We start from the raw sequence: 21,906 nt of genomic DNA on the forward strand, positions 1-21,906 counted from the left end.
TCTGGGCATCCGGGACTGGAGTGCAGCAGGTCCTTTAAAGCCCCTGCAGGTGAGAGCCGCGTGTGATTCTGACCTTGCGAGCGTGGCATCCTGTGCGCTCCCTAACCCCCACTGGCCTTGGACCCCTTTCCTTCTCCCTGCCCTCCTGTCACAACTGATAAATGACTGATAAACACGTGAAGTTGCACATTCCCGGCTCTTCTCCCCACTAGCCCCTGGGATCCCCTCCATCCCCCATACCACATGTCCCCAACCGCCATCCCCCAAATACACACACAGAAATGAGCGTGCCAGGGTGTGTGTGTCACCGGGCCCGAGGAACACAGCTGCTCTGGCGGCTCTCCGGGGTTTCCCGGGTCTGACTAGCCAGCCACACGCAGAAGCATGACAGTCACCAGTGTTGAGGAGGACATCACGGAAGAGGCTTCTCCGCCATGGTAAGCTGTCCAGAGAGTCTCGCTCATATGGCCGGACTCCTGGGACCCAGCTCTCCTCCCAGACACGCGCCTGAACGCAGCGCTGGAGGCCCGCACGTGGCACCAGGACATTGTCAACTGAACCACGTTCCTTAGAAAGGAGTGTGATGTCACCCACCCTGTCGTTGATGTCGGCGATATGGAAAAATGCTCCATGTGGGTGAACATGAGAGCAGACGCCGTTGTACTGTGTACACACCCACGTGCCCACACACACACTCACACGGGCGCGCACGCACACAGGTGCACGCACACATGCATGTACAGACGTGCATACATGCACACAGGTGTGCACACATATGCACACCTCATGCACTCACGCACACACAGGCACGCATGTACACCGGCGTGCACACACACACAGGCACACTCACGCACTCACACGCATGCACATGCACACTCGCCCACGCACACACACTTGCACTCACAGGCACACACGCAGAGGCAGTCACGCACACGTGTACACAGACGTGCACACACATGCACACAACTAGAAGGAAACACGGCACAGCGTCCGCCCTGGTTGTGCGAATGTAGACGATGTCTTTATTTTATTCCATTTCATTCCAGCGGCAGCCATTCCTGCAGCGACAAGAGTGTGTTCCTTTTTCTACAGGAAAGCCTGCTGTTCATCTAGCCGGCCCACCGCCCGTCGCTCTGGAGCCTGAACAAGGAGCCTGCGCTGCTGGGGGTCGCAGGCTTCCACTGCTAACCGCCCCCCCACAGTCTAGCACTGTCCCCAACCTGGGAAGTGGCCTGCACCCCCCTCCAGGCCCCCAGTTCAACCAGGGTTGCCTTTCCACCCTGTCTGTTCTGGGACAGGCCCACAGGCAGTTCACAAAACGTGCAAAACCACTGCTCCTGTGGAGGAAGGAGGCAGCAGGCTCGGGAGGGGGACACAGGGCTGGGGAGGAGCGAGCACTGCACACAAACCACCCCTGGGTGTGGAACGCCTGCCCCAGGTGCCTTCCTCTCATTCCCTTTCCTTGTCTGCTTTTACTGTGGGAGCTGGTCAAGGAAGGCCTCGTGGGAGTGGCTTTCCAGTGGGACCCAAGGACGCCAGGGAGCAGCCACCCGACGCTGGGGCCACGGCAAGCCAGACGCACCTGACATCCGTGGGTGGAGGTGGCAGGTGCAGGCAGGCGCCAGGTGAGGGACCCCAGAAGCCCTGGCATCAGCACTGAGTGGATGGGGAGGTAACTGGGCTGCCCCAGATCCCTGCTGCCCCTGGGAGTCTCGGACGGTGCACTCAGGGCATATTTGGAACACAGGGCCCCGTATTTGCGGATTGGATTGTGGGGACTGAAGAAGACATAGAATAAGCGATCCAAGGTGGCATTCCAGCTGAAGAAGCAAACGGGAGGACACCAGGATCTCCATGCGGTTAACACGGAGACACCTGCAGGCATGTCCCTCCAGGCAGCCATGGAGGGGTCCTAAGGACAATGTCAAGGTCATTGGAAACAGTGAGGAGCCCCTGGGGAGCTGGCAGCCTGAGGCTATTTTAAAGGGGGGTGCCCCAAGTCACGTTATGGGGCAGGAGTCGGCCAGACCAGTGACGTTGCAGCGTCCACCTCCAGGAAAGGGGCTGCTGTCCCTTTGCCCCCACCAGTGCCCCTCCATGGCTTGGGAACCATCAGCACCTGCCCCACGGCCGCACAGACACCTGGTACAGGTGTCCTAAAGGAGTGAAGTCAGTCAGGGCAGTGATGGGCCTCAAGCTCGGGGTGTCCCTTCTGGACGTTTTCCCTCGGCCCCATCCTCACGGCACCTGTGCCATAAGCTTCTGGTGGGGACACAGACCCACACTGCAGGGGTCGCTGGTGCCCTGGGCAACGTGTGTTCACAAGCTGCAAGACCTCTGAGCAGCACAATTGTATCAAAAGACACACAAAGAAGCAGATCATTTCCATTGGAAACAAAATCCTAACTGTCCCTCCCGCATAGGTTTGAAGAGCGGAGAGAAGGTATCATATTACAAAGTAAGAACAAGAAACATAAAGAGGAACCAAAATTAACATAAGATTCCATAGAAGTTATAATTTTGAAGAACAAATCGGAAGCCTGAAGATTCTTGTAATTGTGACAGCATTTAAAGGACTGGTTTAAAATATTCCCTCAAAGAAAATGCCACGCCCAAATGGTCTCACGAGTCCTACTAAATGTGCGAGGAACAGAGCGTCCCAAACAACAAGAACTTTTTAAGAAGCTATAAAAACCCCGATTCATCCTACAAAAGGAGTATAACCCCAAAGCCAAAACCACACAAAGACAAAAGACAAAGTACCCACCTATTGTGCTCATCGATATAAAAATCCCAAGGAAATTGTTACTAAATCAAAATCCCATGGTTCATATAAAAGGTATTATGCCATTTCCAACTTGGGTTCATTCCAGGCATACAAAATAATTTAAAATTAGAAACTCTACAAACAGAGCAAATGTAGCTAATCACATGAGTATACTAAAGATAAAAAGAGATACTTTAATTAATGCAGACATCAAGAACAGTTGACAAAATTCAACACTATAAAAACTGTTAAGGGGTGTCCAGGTGGCTCTGTAGCTTAAGTGTCTGACTCTCGATTTCAGCTCAGGTCATGATCTCAGGGTCATGGGTTCGAGGCCCACGTTGGGCTCGGTGCTCAGTGGGGAGTCTGCTTCTCCCTCTCCCTCTGCCACTCCCCCTGCTCATGCTCTCTCTCTAATGAATAAATAAAATCTTAAAAAAAATACTTTAAAAAGTAAGTGTAAATGAGATACAACTATATCCAAGGTGAAGAAAGGAGCCACGCATTCCTCTAAGTAATTGTCAGAATTGTGGTTTTCAAGTTGGTGGGTGAAACCATGGATCCTTACTGCATTATTAAAAATAGAACAAATAATAAGAGAGCCAAATGCAGACCCATAACAGGAGTGTGTTGTCAACCAGGGATTCTGATGAATCGTCGCAGTTGGTTAGAATGGGCTCAAGACAGGAGGGAGAGAGGCTGGAGCGGGCAAGCATGGGCGACTTGGGGAGTCGCTAGCTCTCCACGACTCCACCTGCTCTTCCGGTTCCTCGAATCCAGCATAACCTCTGCCCCCAGAAAATCGTTTAACAGCTTTGTTGAGATAGATTTCCCATACCATGCAATGCCCCCATTTAAAGGGTGCAGTTCTGTGGGGCACCTGGGTGGCTCAGTAGTTAAGCGTCTGCCTTTGGCTCAGAGCGTGATCCCAGCTATGGGATCGAGCCCCGCATCAGGCTCCTCCTCTGGGAGCCTGCTTCTCCCTCTCCCACTTCCCCTGCTTGAGTTCCCTCTCTCACTGGCTGTCTCTCTGTCAAATAAATAAATAAAATCTTTAAAAAAAAAAAAAAGGTGCAATTCCGTGGCTTTGAGTGTATTCACCAACATGTGGCATCATCCTCACTCACTTTCAGAATATTTCCATCACTGAGTAAGAACGCTCATACCCACGGGGCGCCTGGGTGGCACAGCAGTTAAGCATCTGACTTTGGCTCAGGGCGTGATCCCGGCGTTCTGGGATCGAGCCCCACATCAGGCTCCTCCGCTATGAGCCTGCTTCTTCCGCTCCCACTCCCCCTGCTTGTGTTCCCTCTCTCACTGGCTGTCTCTCTCTCTGTCGAATAAATAAATAAAATCTTAAAAAAAAAAAAAAAAAGAACGCTCATACCCATTAGCTGTTGTCCACCAGCCCCTCATCCGAGCCCTAAGCAATCAGTCATCCCTTTCCATCTCTGTGGCTTTCCCGATTTTGGACGTTCACAGAATCCCGTAATGGGACGTCATTTGTGACAGGTCGTGCTCACCGAGCGTACTGTTTTCAAGGTCCATCCGGGTTGTAGCATGTATCACTCTTTTTTATGGCCAAGTCATATTTTCATGGTATGGATACACGATATTGTATTTATCCATTCATCCACTGATGAGCATTTGGACTAGTTCTACCTTTTAGCCATTATAAATAATGCATCTAGAACATCTGTGTACAAGTTTTTGCATGGACGTATGTTTCATGTATCTTGGATATATCCCTAGAAGTGGGATAACTGGGTCCTATGGTAAATTGATGTGGAATCATTTGAAGGATGGCCAGACTATTTTCCAAAGTAGTGGCACCATTTTACATTCCCACCAGCAGAGTATGAGGACAGAGTATGAGGGGATTTCTGCACATCCCCACCAGCACTCGTGACCTGATGTTTTGATTACAGCCGTTGTAATGGGTGCAAATTGGTGTCTCATTGCAGTTTTGATTTGCATTTCCCCGATGACTAATGACAGTGAGCATCTTTTCATGTGCTTAGTGACTGCATGTCTTCTTTGGAGAAATGTCTGTTCATACAATTTGCCCATTTTTTAATTGGGTTGTTTGTCTTTATACGACTGAATTGCAAGAGTTCCTTCCATATTCTAGGTACCAGTATTGTCAGATTTGTAATTTGCAAATATTTTCTTCCATTCTGCAGGTGGTCCTTTTGCTTTCTTGATGGTGGCCTTTGAAGCACATGAGTTTTTAATCTTGATAAAATTTGATTATCTTTTTTTAGTTTTGTCACTTGTGTTTTTGGTGTCATATCTAAGAATCTTTTGCCAAATCCGAAGTCATGAAGATTTACCCCTATGTTTTCTTCTAAGAATTTTATATTTTTAGCTATTACATTTACCTCTTTATGAATTTTGAATTAATCTTTTATATAGTGTGAAGTTGGGGTCCAATTTCATTCTTTCACATGTGGCTATCCAGTTTCCCCAGCCCCATTTGTTGAAAAAAAACTATTTTATCCTCATTAAATGGTCTTCCAACCCTCATTGAAAATCAGCTGATCAGCAGTGTATGGGCTATTAATGGACTTTTGATTCTATTCCATTGATCTATATGTCCATCCTTACTCCAGTAACACACTGTTTGATTACCATTTTTTTGAGTGAGTTTTGCGATCAGGAAGCGTGAGTCCTTCTACTTTGTTCTTTTTTCAGGATTGTTTGGGCTATTCTAGATCCCTTGCAATTTCGTATGAAATTTGAAGTCAACTTGTCACTTTCTACAGAGAAGTCAGCTAAGATTCTGAAAAAGGTTGCATTTAATCTGTGGGTTAGTTCAGGGTGTTTAATGTTCACAATGTCAGGCCTTCTGTTCCATGAACATGGTATGTTTCCATTTACTTAGACCTTCTTTAATTTCTTTCAACAATATTTTGTAGTTTTTCTTTTGTACTTCTTTTGTTAAGTGTATTACCAAGTATTTTATTTTTTTAATGTTAAAAAATGAGTGAAATTATTTTCTTAATTTTCTTTTTGGGTTGTTCATTGTAAACATATAGAAATACGATTGATTTTTATATATTGATATTGTATCCTGCAACCTTGCTAACTTGAATAGACTTGAATAGTCTTTTAGTGGATTGCCTAGGATTTTCTATAGGTAAGATCACATCATCTTCAAATAGAGATAGTTCTACTTTTCCTTTATCTGAATGCCTTTTATTTTTCTTGCCTGATAGAACCTCTAGTACAATGTTGAAAAGAAGTGGTGGGAGAAGCCATCCTTGTCTGCTCTCCCCGTCTGTGGGGTGGGGGTGGCGGGAAGGCACACAGAACTTCCCCATTAAATTCATTGTCATCTGTGGGATTTTCCTAGATCCCTTTAGTCAGCTTGAGGAAGTTCTTTCTATTCCTAGTCTGTTGAGATTTGTTTTGTTTTGTTTTACCATGAAAGGGTATTGGATATTATCAAATGCTTTTTCTGAGTCTCTTGAGATGACCATGTGATTTTGGGGGTTTTATTCTATTGATAAGATTTATTACATTAATTTGTGTTAGGACATTAGAACAACCTTGCATTCCTGAGATAAATCCCACTTGGTCATGGTTAATGATTTTCTTTTAAGAGAGAAAGAGAGAGAACACATGCACACATGAAGGGAAGAGGGGCAGAGGGAGAGAGAGAATCTTAAGCAGACTCCATGCTCGGCATGGAGCCCGTCGCAGGGCTTGATCTCACAACTGAAATCAAGAGTTGGATACTTAACCGACTGAGCCACCCAGGCGCTCGGTGAATGATTATTTTAATATGTTGCTGGATTCAGTTTACTAGTATTTTGTTGAAGAGTTTGTGTCCGTAGTCTTAAGATTTTATAATACTGGATTTTGAGTTCCCAGGCCACTCCTGGGGGCTTGGCAGAGAGGGAACAGCAGGCATGGGTCAAAGGGTGAAAGGAGAGACCCAAGATGGGGAGCTGGAGCCCAGACTGTGGAGGGTGGGGGGGGGTGTGAGATGGGGAGACTCTGACTTTTCCCACAGCCGAGGTAGGGTGCACCCAGGAGATGGGGTGGAGGCAGCCAAGAGGCCAGGTGGGACCACTGGGATGGATGAGACATCCATCCCTGGAAAGATGTGGAAAGAATAGTCAGCAGGACAGCCTCGGGAAGAGCGAGCAAGGACTAGTTGAAGGAATAAGGGTTCCAAGGAGCAGAGAAGCCCCATGAACTCAGAGCTCAGCCATCGAAACAGAAGGGGCAAGCAGGTGCCCACCTAGAGACCGTCGAGCCCTGCCAAGGACAGAGGCAGGCGAGGGTGAGGTGCAAATGAAGGAACACTTCGTGTCACAAACGCTTGTGTTCCGCGTTTAAGATCCTGCTCACAGAGGTAGAGAAGGGGTGAGTCATGAGAAGTTAGGACCCAGGTTGGGGAAGTGGGGGGTAGGGGGAAGGGCAGAAGTGCCAGCAGCAGGGCTGGGAGCCTGCAACACCAAAGCTGTGTGAGAAGGGAGCGCAGCAGAGGGATTTCAGAAACAAGGAGGGGACATTCAGGCCACATCCACGGCAGTCTCAGTGCTCCCAGGTGGAGAATTGATGCCCACTACGTCTGCACCTTGCAGGTGTTCCTGACAACACAGCCCACTCGCCCGGAACTCAGAGCAACGTGGCCACATCCGCCCTGGTCCCGTCATCCCCAGGTGACTCTCCCTGCGTGTTTACACAGACTCGGATCTGTGGCTGCAGAGGGAGTCCTTCTCCAGCGTCCTGTGAAGTCACTTGGAAAAAAAGCAGCTGCTACACATTTCAGGTCTGCATTTTCCAGGCTTTATTTCTCCCTGCTCTTTAGAACCCGAGGCAGGGAGCTTTGAGGAGCTACGAATCAATATTTACACCCAGTGCCACGTGACAGGTTTCATGATTTACAAAGTAACACAGCACAGGGACTGTGTCGAGAAAATACATGTACAGTGAATAAATAAACTACAGATGTATGTGTCCACCAGTATGTGGCGTATAAAAGTGGTTCCCACACATATACATATATATATATAGATAAGTGTGTATGATTTCTAGGCTATAAATATGCTATGTACTTAAATATTTCCTGTGAAGGGACAGATGACAGGGCACATGCTCTCAGCTGTGCATGGCAAAATATTGATTGCAGTTGGGGTCGCCTCTGACCTCCACGGACCCCGGGATCCTCTCCCCGCTCCAGGGGTAGACACACCAGCAGACCCCTCGCTGGCCGTCCGTGGCCGTCCGACACTGCAGAGGCAAGACAGACAGAGCGCAAGTCAGGAGCAGCCCCGGCGAAGCTGGGAGGAGGCGGAGCTCTGAGCCGCCAGTGACCTTGGCCGAGGAGGGCACGCCCAACACACCCGCCCACAGTTCTCCCTGTAAAATAGAGACTAAGGCAGAGTGTCCAGTTGATGAGGACAATGTGCATGTGTTTAATGGCCGCATGTATGCACAGCTGTCTGGCTTGTGGCCCCAACAGCAGACTGCTGAGCCCGGAGCGAGCACGTCCCATGTGTGGCCGCCATCACCTTGGACTCCCGGGGCAGACGCCTCATCAGGAAACCATGGCCTCATCCTATTTCCCCTGCTTATACCCCCCAGACCCTGTGCTTCACTGAGTCCTAAGGAGCTCCTCAAAATTGAGCGTTGGTTTGGTTCTGATCTCATTTGTAAGGTGGTTGTTTCCCTTTGCGGGGAGGAGAGCAGTGAGAGAGGTCCGAGGAGACACTCGCTTTCCTAAGAAGAGCGATCCCCTTCCTCTGGCGGGACAGACAGGGAACAGATCTGGAGCATGAGGGACCTATCGCCCACCAGCTCAGGCTGGCCAAGCGGCAGGGTCGCGCTTGAGCCAGAGCCCCTGGCCAAGGGCAGGGGTCTCCCGCCAGCCGAGATCACCGAGCTGGTCTGCAGTCTCCCAGGGGCTACCTGCCCCTAGTCCCAGAGGGGTGCCTCTTACTTAATGTGGCCAGCTGGGGGCTTTACAGTGCATATTAGGGACCTGACGCCCTGTTTGAGGAAAGGGTGGCTTTGCAGGGATGGCACAGCAGGGGTTGTCCCTGCGAGGATGCCCCTGGGCAAGGTGCACACCTGTCTGCTGTGATAGAATCCATTCTTGTTGCAGTTGGGCAGGTAGAAATTGTTAAGATGCCTAGGCGACTGATGTTCCTCCGCCAGTTGTGCCAGTATCCTGTGGAGCTCTCGCCGGCAAGGCTCCTAGAAGAGCATTTGTGATCAATGACAAGGAAAAGAGAATTGTCCACCTAAACAGGACTGGCGGGAGCAGCTCTGTGGGGCTCTGGGGGTGAGGAGGGGGTGAGTGTCTGTGGGAGTTGTTGAGATGAATGGCAGGCACACCCACCCTCCCTGAACATTGGCTAAACTCCTACAGGGAGACCAGAGCTCCCCATCCCCCTGGGTCCTCCCCTCCGCCTCTGCCCTGTGGGGACTTCGCCCTAACCATCTGCCAGGAAGGAGCACATAGCCCTTCCAGCAGCTGAGACTTCGAGATTGTGAACCCCCTTTCCTTTATGCCATCATTTCATAGAAGCCAGATCAAGCGAGATTAAGTCATCCATCCGGCTACTTGGAGATAAGAATGAGCTTTTCTCCATTGGTCATCATGTGCAGACAAAATCCTGAAGTGTCCAGGAAATGGGTCAGACCCCCACTTTTCTGGGGGCTCACGCTTGTGGGGACCATTTTCTCTCTTTTTCCTCACAAACCCGCCCATCTCTCCAACTTTGATTCTCGGTCGCCCTCAAGTGGTAGGATTAAAAAAGCCGTCAAATCGGACAGGACAGAGGAATTAGCATTTAGTGGGGGACAGAGTTTCAGGGTGGGACAATAAAATAGTTCTCGAGATGGATGGCAGCAATGATTGCAGAATTAATGCCACAGAACTATACTGTAAAATGATTAAAATCGTAAATGTCATGTGATGCATATCTGATCACAGTTTTTAGCAAGGGGGGGGAGCAGGGGTCCTGGGGGAGCGCTGTAAAGTCGGGGGCTGAGCTGTAGGGCGGGGTGAAAGACACACATCTGAAGCTACACAGCAGAGGACCTGGCTTTCCACCTAACAGGGTCCCCTCCTCAAAGTCCCTGCGGAAAAGCTGGACAAAGCTGGGGTGGGAAACATCTGTCTAGGAGGCCTTGGGGAGGAAAGCATTCGTTCCCAGGCCTTCGGGCCCCGGGGGAAGCCCACCAGTTCTGCTTGGCACCTGCCCCAGGGCCTTACCTTCAACTTGTCGGAGTCTGTGTCCGAGGCATACCCAGCTCTCATGATCCTGTAACTACTGACTGCATTCCAGGGGATGGGCACGTCCTCCTCAGACGGGGCCATCAGATGGAAATTCTCCAGGAGCTGCTCCTGGGTGATCTCCGAGCTCTCCGAGGACTCCTTGGCATCTGAAAAAGGCAGCACCGCAGACCCATGAGCCCTCCCCAAGCTTCTGCAACTGCCCCCTGGGAGTGGCCCGAGAATCCAGGCTGGGGCAGAAGGGTGGTCAAGTTGACCCTGAGTTTTGCCCACTAGCTCTTTAACAGAGCCTCGGACAGTGTCCGGGAAGTCAGATGACCCAAGAGCAATTTCGTAAGCTGGGGGTCTTGCAAGGATACCCTGTGTTTTTGCTTCTAAAGGAGCAGGAGAGTGAAGCCGTGTGCACATTTGAATTCGGTGCGTGGACAGAGTCACAGAGAGCTAGCTTTACTGAGGGGGCCCTGGGGATCCAACTCCTTTGAGGACCTTGAGATGACCCCATTTTACTGACTCTGAAGGCAGAGAACCAGCCGGAACACTGTGTCCCTCCTTGCAAGGGTCACGCGCTCTGGCAGATTCCCTACCAGGCCATGGAACCGCAGGATTCCTCCAAGAATGACACAGGACAAGGCAGCCACCCGGCGGATGGGGAGGTAGGGAGTGGGGGTAGAGGGAGAGGTATTTCCTCTGCTTCGCATCACAAATAAAGCCCTGTGAATTTCAGCAAAGATCTGACTGTCCTTAGGGGCGACACACACATCAAATACTGTTTTTCTATCGCAATGAAGGCAAGTGAAGTTTACAGCCTCTGCTGACACTTGCTCGTGCTTGGTAAAGTGGGCAAGCTCCGCCGTCTCCACAGAAGTCCATTACAAAGGACATTCCGAACACCTGCCCTGGGGCCTAGGGATTCCCATCCCAGGCCTTCCGAGAGGCTCTCGCCCCGGGGGGCTGCCTACTTAGCAGCAGAAAGGAGGGCCAGGCCCCACTGACAGCTGCACTGCCAGGGCGCCCCCATGGCCTCCCTCCTCTCTCATGGGTCTGGGTTGCCACAGGTCAGTGGGCTGTGGTCCAGGTCTGGGCCCCTCTCCCCAGCTCTCCCACCAAGTTGTGTGAGCCCGCCCACCTCTCCTCCCCTCTCCTGGGCACCTGTCGCAGGACCATGAAATGATGAGGCTCATCTAAGTGACCAAAGATCCATTCCCCTCCAAGCGCTGGACTTGGGTGGGTTTGCTCCACACTGGCCATTCTCGACAACCTCCCCCCCGCCACCGCAATCTGTCTTGGGGGGGAGGGCACCCCGTGGGGGGTAGGGTCCTACCTGCCGCGGGATCGCTGGGCCTGCAGACGCCTTGGCCGCGGATGAGGGCGTGCAGCGGCCGGGGCTCCTCTGGCAGCGCTCGGCAGCTGAGCCCGGTGGCGCAGCGCGCAGTGGCCACTCCACAGGCGGAGCCCTCTGGCAGGGCGCACATCGGGCAGCAGCCGCAGCTGGCGGGCGGGGCGGGCTCAGCGCAGGAGTCGGGCACCGGGGGGCAGAGAGCGAGCTTCTCGGGGGAGCAGGGCGCGCAGTGCCATGGCTGGGGGGCTCCAGCGGCCGCGCCCAGCTGCAGAGCCAGCAGGAGCAGAAGCGGCCAGGCGCAGGCAGCGGGGACCTCAGGCATCATTTGAGCAGGTGCGGCGGACGGACGCTGGTGCGCTTTCGAGCGGTGGCTGCGGAGCCGGTGCTTGCGAGGTAGCCGATGCTCGCCGGGAGTCGCGCGCGCCTTATAAAGGGTGCAGACCGCCCTCCCCGCCCCCTTGAACGGGCGGTTAATGATTGCCAGCGCTGCGTGCTTTGTGGCTGGTGTTCAAAATAAGTTTGAAAAAAAAGTTTGTTTTGCTCCTGCGTCCAAGGGCCTGCGCAAATGGTGGGCGGAGGGAGGGGTACTGGTCCGGGTTTCCGACTGTGTTTGTCCTGTTAAGCCTCTCACCTGAAGCCAAAGTGCAATTCGAACCAGGAGCGCACAGCCAGGTCTCGCTTGTTTTGTTCGAGGGGTATCCCCCTGCCCAGCGGGCAGCGGGCTCCTCCTCCGCAGACCCAGGGAGAGCTGGAGAGATGGGGGGGCAAGGTCAACCCCCACCCCGGGAGTTTTCAAAAGGGGAAACCAAGGCCCAGGGAGAGGAAAGGAGGGACCCCTGGCCAGTTTTCAGTGGCAAAGCCCTGAACTGCTTCTCCCTCTGCAGGCGGAAGGCCTCCAGACCTGCACACATCCAGCCTTTCCCAGGAGGGAGGATGGAAGGAAAGGGGCAGCTCCCCCCAGGGCTGGCGCCAAGCTCCCCGTTGTCACCAGAGCCTCCGGAGACTGACCTTGTTCCCTGGCTTCCAGAGAAGAGCAGGTCTCGGAGTCCATGAAGAGACAGGTCCAAGACCCCTGCAGAATGGAGCCCAGACCCCAGGCTTCTTCCTCTGACTTTCTGGCTCAGACCAAAACAATTTTTTTAAAGATTGATTTATTTATTTTAGAGAGAGGGAGAGCTGGGGGGAGGGGCAGAGAAAGAGAATCTCAAGCAGACTCCCCGCTGAGCGCAGAGCTTGCCTGGAGGCTCGATCTCACAACCCTGAGATCAGACCTGAGCCAAAACCAAGAGTCAGACGCTCAACTGAATGAGCCCCCGAGGCGCCCCATCAGACCAAAGTTTAATCAGGAGTCTTTTTCCTTTGTGAAAATTCCTATTTCTTGGATATTCGCTGGGGTTGCAAGAAAAATGTCATTGTACCTTTAAAGGCAGAGGGAAATGGGCCCGCTCGTCCCTGGGACCTGCTGGTGCTCTCGTGGACACGGTCCCTAAAGGAGGCAGCCTAAATCTCCAAGATTTAGTGAAGCTTTGCAAGTTTAATATAAATTCCAAGTGAAGTAAAATGAGGACGTACAGGGGCGCCTGGGGGGCTCAGTCGGTTAAGCAACTGCCCTCAGCACAAGTCATGATCCCGGGGTCCTGGGATCGAGTCCTGCGTCGGGCTCCCTGCTCAGTGGGGAGTCTGCTTCTCCTTCTGCCCTCTGCCTCTCCCCTGCTTGTGCTCTCTCTTTCTCTCTCTCTCTCAAATAAATAAATATTTTTTAAAAAATGAGGAGGTACAAAATATGCAGTTTGTGTACAAAAAGATACTATGAATATACATGTCAGCATGATTCTAAATTTATGGACGATCTTGGGAGGAATACATAAGATGCTGATACCACTGCCTCCTTGGTGGGGAGGGACGTGAAATCAGGGACTGAGGGAGGGACTGGTTTGCCCTGCTCACACCTCCATCTTTCTGGGTTTACATTATCTGGTAAATACTACATTATTTCATGTAATCGTACTTGTATTGTCCTGTCTATTATCCATCTCAAGAGAAACCACATTACAATGAACTTACAGCTCCATTTGTAGCCACCTCACTGGGGCTGTGGCTTGGGTGAGCACCTCGGTTTCTGCTCTGCTCCATCCCTGAGCACAGCTCCAGCTACGACCAAAACAAGGTCAGCAGAAATCATTGCAGCTGGAAGTTCAAGATCATGTTTGTCATTATTTTTACGGAGTAAAGTTCAGTGTCTGGTGAAGGGACTGGCTGAGCGTTATTTGTGGTGTAGGTTCCTAAACGATTTCATTTCCAAAAGGAGAATCTGTGCTCTGAATTTCCTCTGACTTCCTCCATTTAGGATCTGTGTGTCCACCCAAGATGGTCCCTTAATGACGCACATGCAAGAGGGCATCGTTGGGTAAACACTCAGGGCCTGCCCACTGTGTGCAGGTCAGTGACAGCCCTGGACAGTTCACCCTGTCGTGCACTTGCCCGGTGAGGCCCCCACCCCCACCCCAGGTCTTGCTCGTTCAGCACGTAGTGGAAGTTTCTCTCCATGTAGATCGATTTCCCAAATGTTTCCACTGCTTGCCTCACATTAGACACAAACAAAACACCGGAGAGAGAGCTCTCCCCTTCTCTGGCCACAACAATACAAATGGGGCAGTTCCTCCTGGAGGCCTCTGTGGGCCGTGCCTGTCTGTCTGTCCTGGGGGTGGCTGCTCCTGAGGGCGTCCATGAGTCCTGGGTCCTGCTGCCCCTGGTGCCTGGCCTTCCATGCCCCCAAATCTGTGCCTCGACTTCTGTGACCCCCAGTCAGAGGCCTGCTTGGCCCAGTCACCCCTCCTAGGTGCGTGGTGCGTGCTACAGGGAGCCCCTCCTCACTTGCACGTTGTGCCCTCAGAGCTGTACCTGCCTCCCCAATCCTGTGGACTCCTGCTCAGTGTCCAGCCCTCGTGTCCCCACCCCACGCCAGAGAAAGTCATGCCAGGTCTCCTGACGCCCTCCTTACTGTGCTTCCTGCCGGGATTTCCATCCCCCTCCCCTGCCCACTCCCTCCGTGCCACCATCCTGCCATGCACCCTGTAAGCGCGTTCTTCCAGGGCTCTCCCTGACTCCCTCCAGCAGCCGCCCCTTGGAACAAGGGCCCTTCCTCCCAGCCCCTCGCAGGGCACGTTCTCGAGCTTCCGTCTCGCACCGGGTCCTTCCCCCCGCAGAGGACATGCAGAGGGTGGGGGCCATCCTTGCAGCCTTCGGCCAGTGTGGGCCGGGTGAGGGGGACGGGCTAACCCATGGCATCTAGCAGGAGGTACGCCCCGTCCGGGGTGATTATAAGCTGGTCCTGGAGATAAGCGCTTTCCTGGAGAGTCCAGAGTGTGGTAGCAAACAGCACGACAGAGGGCACGGAGCCATGCATGGGCCCTTCCCACAGAAGCTGCCAGCCAAGGCAGGTGTCAGAGGGGAAGCAGGCCCTCCCAAACAGCAGAGGATGGGCTCGCAGTGCAGGCAAGTGGGTAAGGCAGGGAACCAGGAACGGGGCGGTGTGTTCGGGGAAGGACCCAGTGTTCTCCGGCCAGGACGCTAGAGTGACAGCAGGGGGAAACAGGAGCGGAAGGCTGTAGATACTGTGCCTCGGGCTCGGGCCAGCATGGGAGGATTTAGGCAGGGCCAGGGGTGCAGGGGTCAGAAGGAGCTCAGGAACGATCCAGGGGGGCAGGCCTGCAGACCAGAGACCAGCACTGAGCCCATCCTGCTGATGTCCCTTCAGGCCGGGCACCGGCCGCCTGCCAGACCCTGGGGCAGAATGCAGGCCAGCCACACGGGCGCCACAGCCCCACCCTCAGAGATCTGAACGGAGAACAGTCCACAGGCATGCTTGCAAACGTCTCCAGGAAGGAAAGGGCAGCTGGCTCCGGGATGGGGAGGGGTGCTGCTGGAGGGAGGGTCCCGCGGGACCACAGCTGGAGGGGAGACAGCCAAGGCCGGGCGCCCGGTCCGTCCCTCGAGAAGCAGTGCACGGTTTCACCTCCATCTCCATCTCCACGGACACTTTCCCCGGCTCGACTACATCTTCTCAGTGTGGATCGGGACTCCCAGAACTCCCTGCTGCCCCTTCGCCAACCCTTGGGACACACCTGAACGTCCTCTTCTCTGAGGAGCCTTGCTGGTGGCTCCTCTGCGTCCCCGAAGCGTGTGGCATGATGGATTGGCCATGCTAATGAGCCGTGTAAACCTTTGCTTGTCTGTGTGTCTCCCGCCAGGCTGGGAGGGTAGCGCGGGGCTCACGGAGCCCCCCTGCCCCCGCCCCCTGCGCAGGATACCAATGGGCACCCCTGCCCATCTGACCAGTGATGGGGAGCCACAGGACAGGGAGAGCGGTGGTGGGGGGCTGGGGAGCCAGGGTTTTACACACCTGCCTTATGCACCTGGCGTCTGCCGTGCTCACCAGCGTTGCCAGAAGACCCTCCCAGTATCTCACGGGGTAAGGCTTCGCACCGCCATCTGGGGTGAAGCCCACTTGGCCCAAATCAAAGCCTGCAGGCATCTGATGTCAGGGAGGGCCGCAAACTGTGAGTTTAGGGGGGTACTCGGGGGTGTGTTTGGGGGGCAGCATGGAAAGGTAATTTGGGGGCACATAGGGGAAGTTTTCTGTGCCGAGTATAGAATGTGTGTTCTATCTACTAGGCAAGAAAGAGCATCGTCCTTGTGGAGCCCCAGGCACAGAGAGATGCCCGCCCACCTGCCGGGTACACGCCCCACCTGCAGGGGAGAGCAAACCACTGCTCCCGGCTCAGAAAGTCCCTCCGTGCGACCTCAGGGGTGGGCGTGACTATGCCCAGTGTCTCTGCCAGTCCCTTCCTGACACCGCACGCACATCGGCCCTTGGCTGCAGGAGCTGCGGAGACAGGTGTCACCTGCTGTGTCTAGGACTCAGGGGAACAGGGGCAGGTCAGGGAGGCGCGGTGCCTGGCCGGGTAGACCGCCTGTGTTGGCACCTTGGATTTCCATGTCCTGGTCCATCGTACTACCTCCCTGGGCCTCAGTTTCCTGGCCTGTGAGAAGGCATTGGGAGCCCTGAACAAAAGGGCCGTCGCCTCCACCATCCTGAGCAGCAGCGCGTGTCCCCACACCTGCTACAGGCAGAGGCGGGGGCGTCTCCAGATGATGAAACCGCACAGGCCATCCCGTCACCCGGTGGGTCCGCTTACTCACCAGCAGTGGGGAAATTGGGCAATCGGAGCTCTAAAAAACAATGCAAGGGTCAAGGGCAAAGTCAAACCTTCAAAGGTTTGTAATCCAGAGGCCCCTCCAAGGGGAGCTGTTTTTAACCTGGGGAAAAAAAACAAGAAAAAAGTTGTGTCGTGTTCCTCGATCAACATCGGGGATGATGTAAATCCGTGCAAGCGCCTGGCCGCTGCCCTGTCCCCCAAGTGACAAAGGGCTCCGTCCCCACACTGAAGGCACACCCTCTGCCCCGCTAATCTGAGCAGGGAAGTAACCTTGCTCCTGTCTCAACCACACAGCCCAGATCCTAGACGCAGGAGCTCAGGGGGGTGCCCAGGGCCGGTGTCCAAGGGGCCCCGGGAAAGGACAGGGCTTCCCTCCGCGAGGGAAGGCACCCAACCACGTGCGCACCCCAGGGTGCTGTTGGGGTCGGGGCACCAAGTGCCAGACACATAGGGGTGCCCGAATGTGTTCATTCCCTTGACCTTCGCCTGAAACTAAGGCCCAACTGTCATGGGTTAGACCAGCCTCACGTCACCTGGGGCCTGGGTAGAGAGGCACATTCCCGGCCCCACCCGGACCCTGACTGGCAAGCTCTGAATCAGGTGCCCATCCCCCCCGGGGGACCCCGAGGCCTGCTCCAGCTTGAGCCTCGGGCTCAGCAAACCCCCCTCCACTCTTGCTGCAGGCCAGCCTGCAAGAACCAGGGTGGAGAGCTGGGGAGGGGGCAATGGTCAGGAGAGTCACGGCAGCAGGTGGGTGATGGACAAAACTCTGCAGGAGCCGACAGACAGCCACCTTGGTCCCCATGCTCCCCAGATGGAGTCCCACGAGCAATTTCTGCTCTTCATGGCCCTGTGTAGAAAGGAAAAGGTGTGACCAGAAGAGCCTTCCCGGGTCCCTGCTCGGCTCTCAGGCAGGATTCGTTTGGTTGAGCGTTGATGACCATCTCCTGGAGATGAGGTCTGTGGTCTCGTTAGACGGACAGAAGTGTCCATAACTCTGATGAGGAGAGCATGCTCCACCAGGTTGGCCCCGGGACCTCCTGGGCAGGGTTGTGGGGGGGGGGGTCCCTGCTCTGATGTCTGACCTGGGGCCACCTTCTGCACCCACTCACTAATGTGTCTACAGCCCCATTAGTCAATCTCCATGGCCAGGATCCCCTCCTCAAACCAACGAAACACCCATGGAGCAGTGGGACATCCCCCACCCCCAGAGGTGGCAACAAGGGGCTGCACTGGTGCCCACCAGGCAGGAGATGACACAGCTCTGCCTATTCTGTGACCTGCTCAAAGGACAAGGATGAGGTGCAGAAAAGTGGGGATCATCTCCTATATTACAGTCTCCAATATATTATGCTGGGGTGTCACCCTTACATTATAGTGTGGACGTCACAGGGGTGTCTCCCCTACATCACAGCGTGGACATCATGGGGGTGTCTCCCCTATGTCACAGGGCAGACATCATAGGCTTATCTCCCCTCCATCACAGCACGGATGCATGGGTTGTCTCCCCTACATCATAGCGTGGACATCACAGAAGTGTTTCCCCTACATCACAGTGTGGACATCATGGGGGTGTCTCCCCTACATGACAGTGTGGACATCATGCTGGGGTGTCTCCCCTACATCACAACACAGACAGCATGGGGGTGTCTCCCCTACATCACAGAGCAGACATCATGGAGGTATCTCCCTTCTGTCACAGCGTGGATATGATATACGAAATGGGCGGTGCCGTCACCCTGGTCACACGATGTACACCACAAGTGGCATCACATGCTTCTCCCCATTTAGTGTTGATAGTATCTTGTTTTTGGCCGTTCTAATAGGTGTTTACTTATATCTCCTTGTTTTAACTTGCATTCCCCAGATGACGTATGATGTGGAGCAATTTTTCATGTGCTTATTTGCCATCTGTTTTTCTTCTTTGGGGACTGTTTCCGTTAAGGCCTTTGGCCATTTATTAATCAGGTTGTTTGTTTTCTTGTTTTTGAGTTTTAAGAGTTCTTTTAACATTTTAAATGACAGTCCTTTATCAGATTCATCTTTTGTAAATATTTTCTCCCAGTCTGTGACTTTTCCTCTATTCTCTTTACATTTTCTTTCACAGATCAGAAGTTCTAAATTATACTGACGTCCGGCTTCTACAGTTTTGCTTTTGTGGATCACACATTTGGCGTTTAAGAAACTCATCACCAGGGACACCTGGGTGGCGCAGTTGTTAGGCATCTGCCTTCAGCTCAGGGCGTGATCCCGGCGTTCCGGGATCGAGTCCCACATTGGGCTCCTCCGCTGGGAGCCTGCTTCTTCCTCTCCCACTCCCCCTGCTTCTGTTCCCTCTCTCGGTGGCTGTCTCTGTCAAATAAATAAATAAATAATCTTAAAAAAAAAAAAAAAGAAAGAAGGAAACTCATCACCATACCTGAGGCAATCTGGCTTTTCCCTGTGTGTCTTCTAAGAGCTGATAGTTTTTCATTTTATACTGAACCCTATGATCCATTTGACTTCATTTTTGTGAAAGGTGTAAGGTCTGTGTCTAGGTTCATTTTTTCACATGTGGACATCCGATTGTTCTGCTGCCATTTGTTAAAAGATAACCTCTCCATTGTATTATCTTTGCTTGTCCAAGACCAGCTGTCTATATCTATGTGAGTCTATTTCTGGGTTCTCTCAGCTGTTCCATTGCTCTGTTTGTCTATTATTGCCAATATCCCTCTCTATGCTATAGATTCATCTATTATAATACCATAGATTTACAGTAAGTTTTGAAGTCGGTAGTGTCAGTCCTCTCACTTCGTTCTTCAATATTGTGTTGGCTATTCTGGGTCTTTCGCCTCTTTTTTTAACTTGAGAATCACTTTATCAATATCTACAAAATAACATCCTGCATCTTTGATTGGGATCGCATTGAATTTCTAGATCAAGTTGAGAAGAACTGACATCTTGACAAAAATTGAGTCTTCCCATCCATGAACATGGGATACCTCTCCATTTACTCAGGTCTTATGTGAGATCATCCAACAGTCTAATAGTTTTTCATATAGACCTCGTACATATTTTGTTATACCTACACACAAGTATTTCATTTTGGGGGTGCTAATGTAAGTGGTATGTTTTTAATTTCAAATTCCACTTATTCATTGCCGGTATATTCAAGATGGATTGACTCTGTATCCTGGTATCCTGCAACTTTGCTTTAATCACTTATTAGTTCCAGGAGTTTTTTCATTGATTCTTTTTGTCACCTGCAAAGACAATTTTGTTTATTCTTTTCCAATCAGTATACATTTTATTTCCTATTCTTCTCTTATTGCATCAGCTAGGACTCCCACCATGATGTTAAAAAGCACTGGTGAGAGGGGACATCCTTATCTTGTTTTGATCTTAGTGGGAAAGCTTCAAGATTCTCACCATTGACTGTGATTTTACTTAGGTTTTTATAGGTACTCTTTATCAAGTTGAGGAAGTTCTCCTGTATTCATAGTTTACTGAGTTTTTAATCATGAATGTATATTGGATTTCGTCAAATAGTTTTTCTGCCTCTATTGATATGGTCATGTGATATTTCTTTAGCTTGATGTGATGGGTTACATTGGATGATTTTTGCTCTTGAACTAGCCTTTCACACCTGGAATAAATCTCACTTGGTCATGGCATATAATTATTTTATACATTGTTGGATTTGATTTGTTAATATTTTGTTGAGGCTTTTTTCATCTATGTTCATGGAAGATTGTGCTCTGTAGTTTTCCTTTCTTGTAATGTCTTCATCTGTTTTTGGTATTATGGTAATGCTGGCTTCAAAGAATGGGCTAAGAATTATTTCCTCTGCTTCTATTTTCTGGTAGAGATTGTAAAGAATTGGTATAATTTCTCTCTTGAATGTTAGTAGGATTCACAAGTAAACATGGCTTTCTGTTTTGGAAGGTATTCTGACAGTTTATCTTTACAAATGTTAATAAATTTAAAGTATTAGTTGTCCTTGGGGCGCCTGGGTGGCTCAGTCGTTAAGCGTCTGCCTTCAGCTCAGGGCGTGATCCCGGAGTTCTGGGATCGAGCCCCACATCGGGCTCCTCTGCTGGTAGCCTGCGTCTTCCTCTCCCACTCCCCCTGCTTGTGTTCCCTCTCTCGCTGGCTGTCTCTCTCTCTGTCAAATAAATAATAAAATCTTTAAAAAAAATAAAAAAAAATAAAAAAAAATAAAGTATTACTTGTCCTATGATATTTTGCACTTATTTGATTATTAATGAAATTCACAGGTTTTTTTTTTCTTTTTTGTAGTGCTTTACAAAAAGTACCACTCATTAGCCTCTTATTTATAACCTGAAGTCAAACGCAAGCTTGAGCATACTGGTTGCATAGAATCTGTTCTAGGAACATATGTGTTGGGTATAGGATAGTAAAGTCAATAGGACATAGGACTAGATAGGAATGGGGCTTAGAGGGAAAGTTTATTATATTCTGGGTCCTCCAGACAGGAGGCATGGCACTCCACACAGGGCCACAGGGAGGCACCGGGGTGGTCAGGAGGCAGAAGCAGGAGGAGGGGAGAGTCCCGGCCACAGCCCTTACTGGGGTTTCCACGGGAAAAGCAGAGCAGGGCAGTGTGAGCAGCTTAGCATTGGCCACCTTGAATAATCCCAGTGGTCTCTAAGCTTATATAGGGTGTCCTTAGCTGCCTGGCACCTGGCCCTGGGGAGGTAAAGCCAGAGGAGTATTGTCCCCTGGGCTGCTCGGTCCAGATGGAGGAGGTATGGCTCTGAGCTACTTGGTTCCCATATGGAAGGCATGGTTCCCATATGGAAGGCATACTCCCCGCTGGGTCCTTTTCTATCTTCAAGGTTTGGCTAACCCCATGCGAGGCTAACAAGAGCCAGGCTCTGAACCGAACTTCTCTGCACCATGAGGATTATTTGTACTGCGATGCAGGTTTCGGTGGGGTAGACCAGCTGGCACATGGGCGTCTACCCCTTGGATTCAAGCCCCGCCTGAAGTCAGCCTCTGCACAGTGAAAGGCATCCAGCTCCGGGCACACCACCTCCCTGAGCACCTCTCCAGGAACATGCTGGGCTCCCAGCAGGGACCAGGAACAGGGCATAGGGCCAACTCCTCCGGAGGCTGGCCTCAAGCCCGGGCAGGGCCCTTGCGCCTGCCCACGCTTCCCCCATAGAGGACTGCCCAGGGCAGCAGTGAAGGGTGCTGGTGACAGATGACGTTGGTGTGCCCGACTAAAGTGACCCTAGACACACACTGCAGATTTCGAAATTGTTTTTAGCCACAAACACAAACAAAAGAGCCGTATGCTACACTCAAAGCAATATGCCTGAGT

At 51.9% G+C, this 21,906-nt stretch overlaps 1 protein-coding gene across 2 annotated transcripts; it reads right to left on the reverse strand.

The window, feature by feature from the left end:
* Positions 1-7,544: 7,544 nt before the first annotated feature.
* IGFBP1 (insulin like growth factor binding protein 1) lies at positions 7,545-11,768 on the reverse strand. Of its 2 annotated transcripts, XM_026502039.3 has the most exons (4): positions 11,344-11,768; positions 10,002-10,171; positions 8,852-8,977; positions 7,545-8,011 (listed from the first exon to the last, which is right to left on the reverse strand). In XM_026502039.3, exons 1-4 carry the CDS (start codon positions 11,684-11,686, stop codon positions 7,880-7,882), a joined length of 771 nt encoding a protein of 256 aa, XP_026357824.1. In that variant the 5' UTR covers positions 11,687-11,768; the 3' UTR covers positions 7,545-7,879. The 2 variants fall into 2 exon arrangements, with proteins under 2 accessions (XP_026357824.1, XP_057160379.1); XM_057304396.1 differs by having other exon boundaries at positions 7,545-8,977.
* Between the last annotated feature and the right edge of the window lie 10,138 nt (positions 11,769-21,906).

Source organism: Ursus arctos, unplaced genomic scaffold, assembly GCF_023065955.2.
Source record: "Ursus arctos isolate Adak ecotype North America unplaced genomic scaffold, UrsArc2.0 scaffold_3, whole genome shotgun sequence".
NCBI lineage: Eukaryota > Metazoa > Chordata > Mammalia > Carnivora > Ursidae > Ursus > Ursus arctos.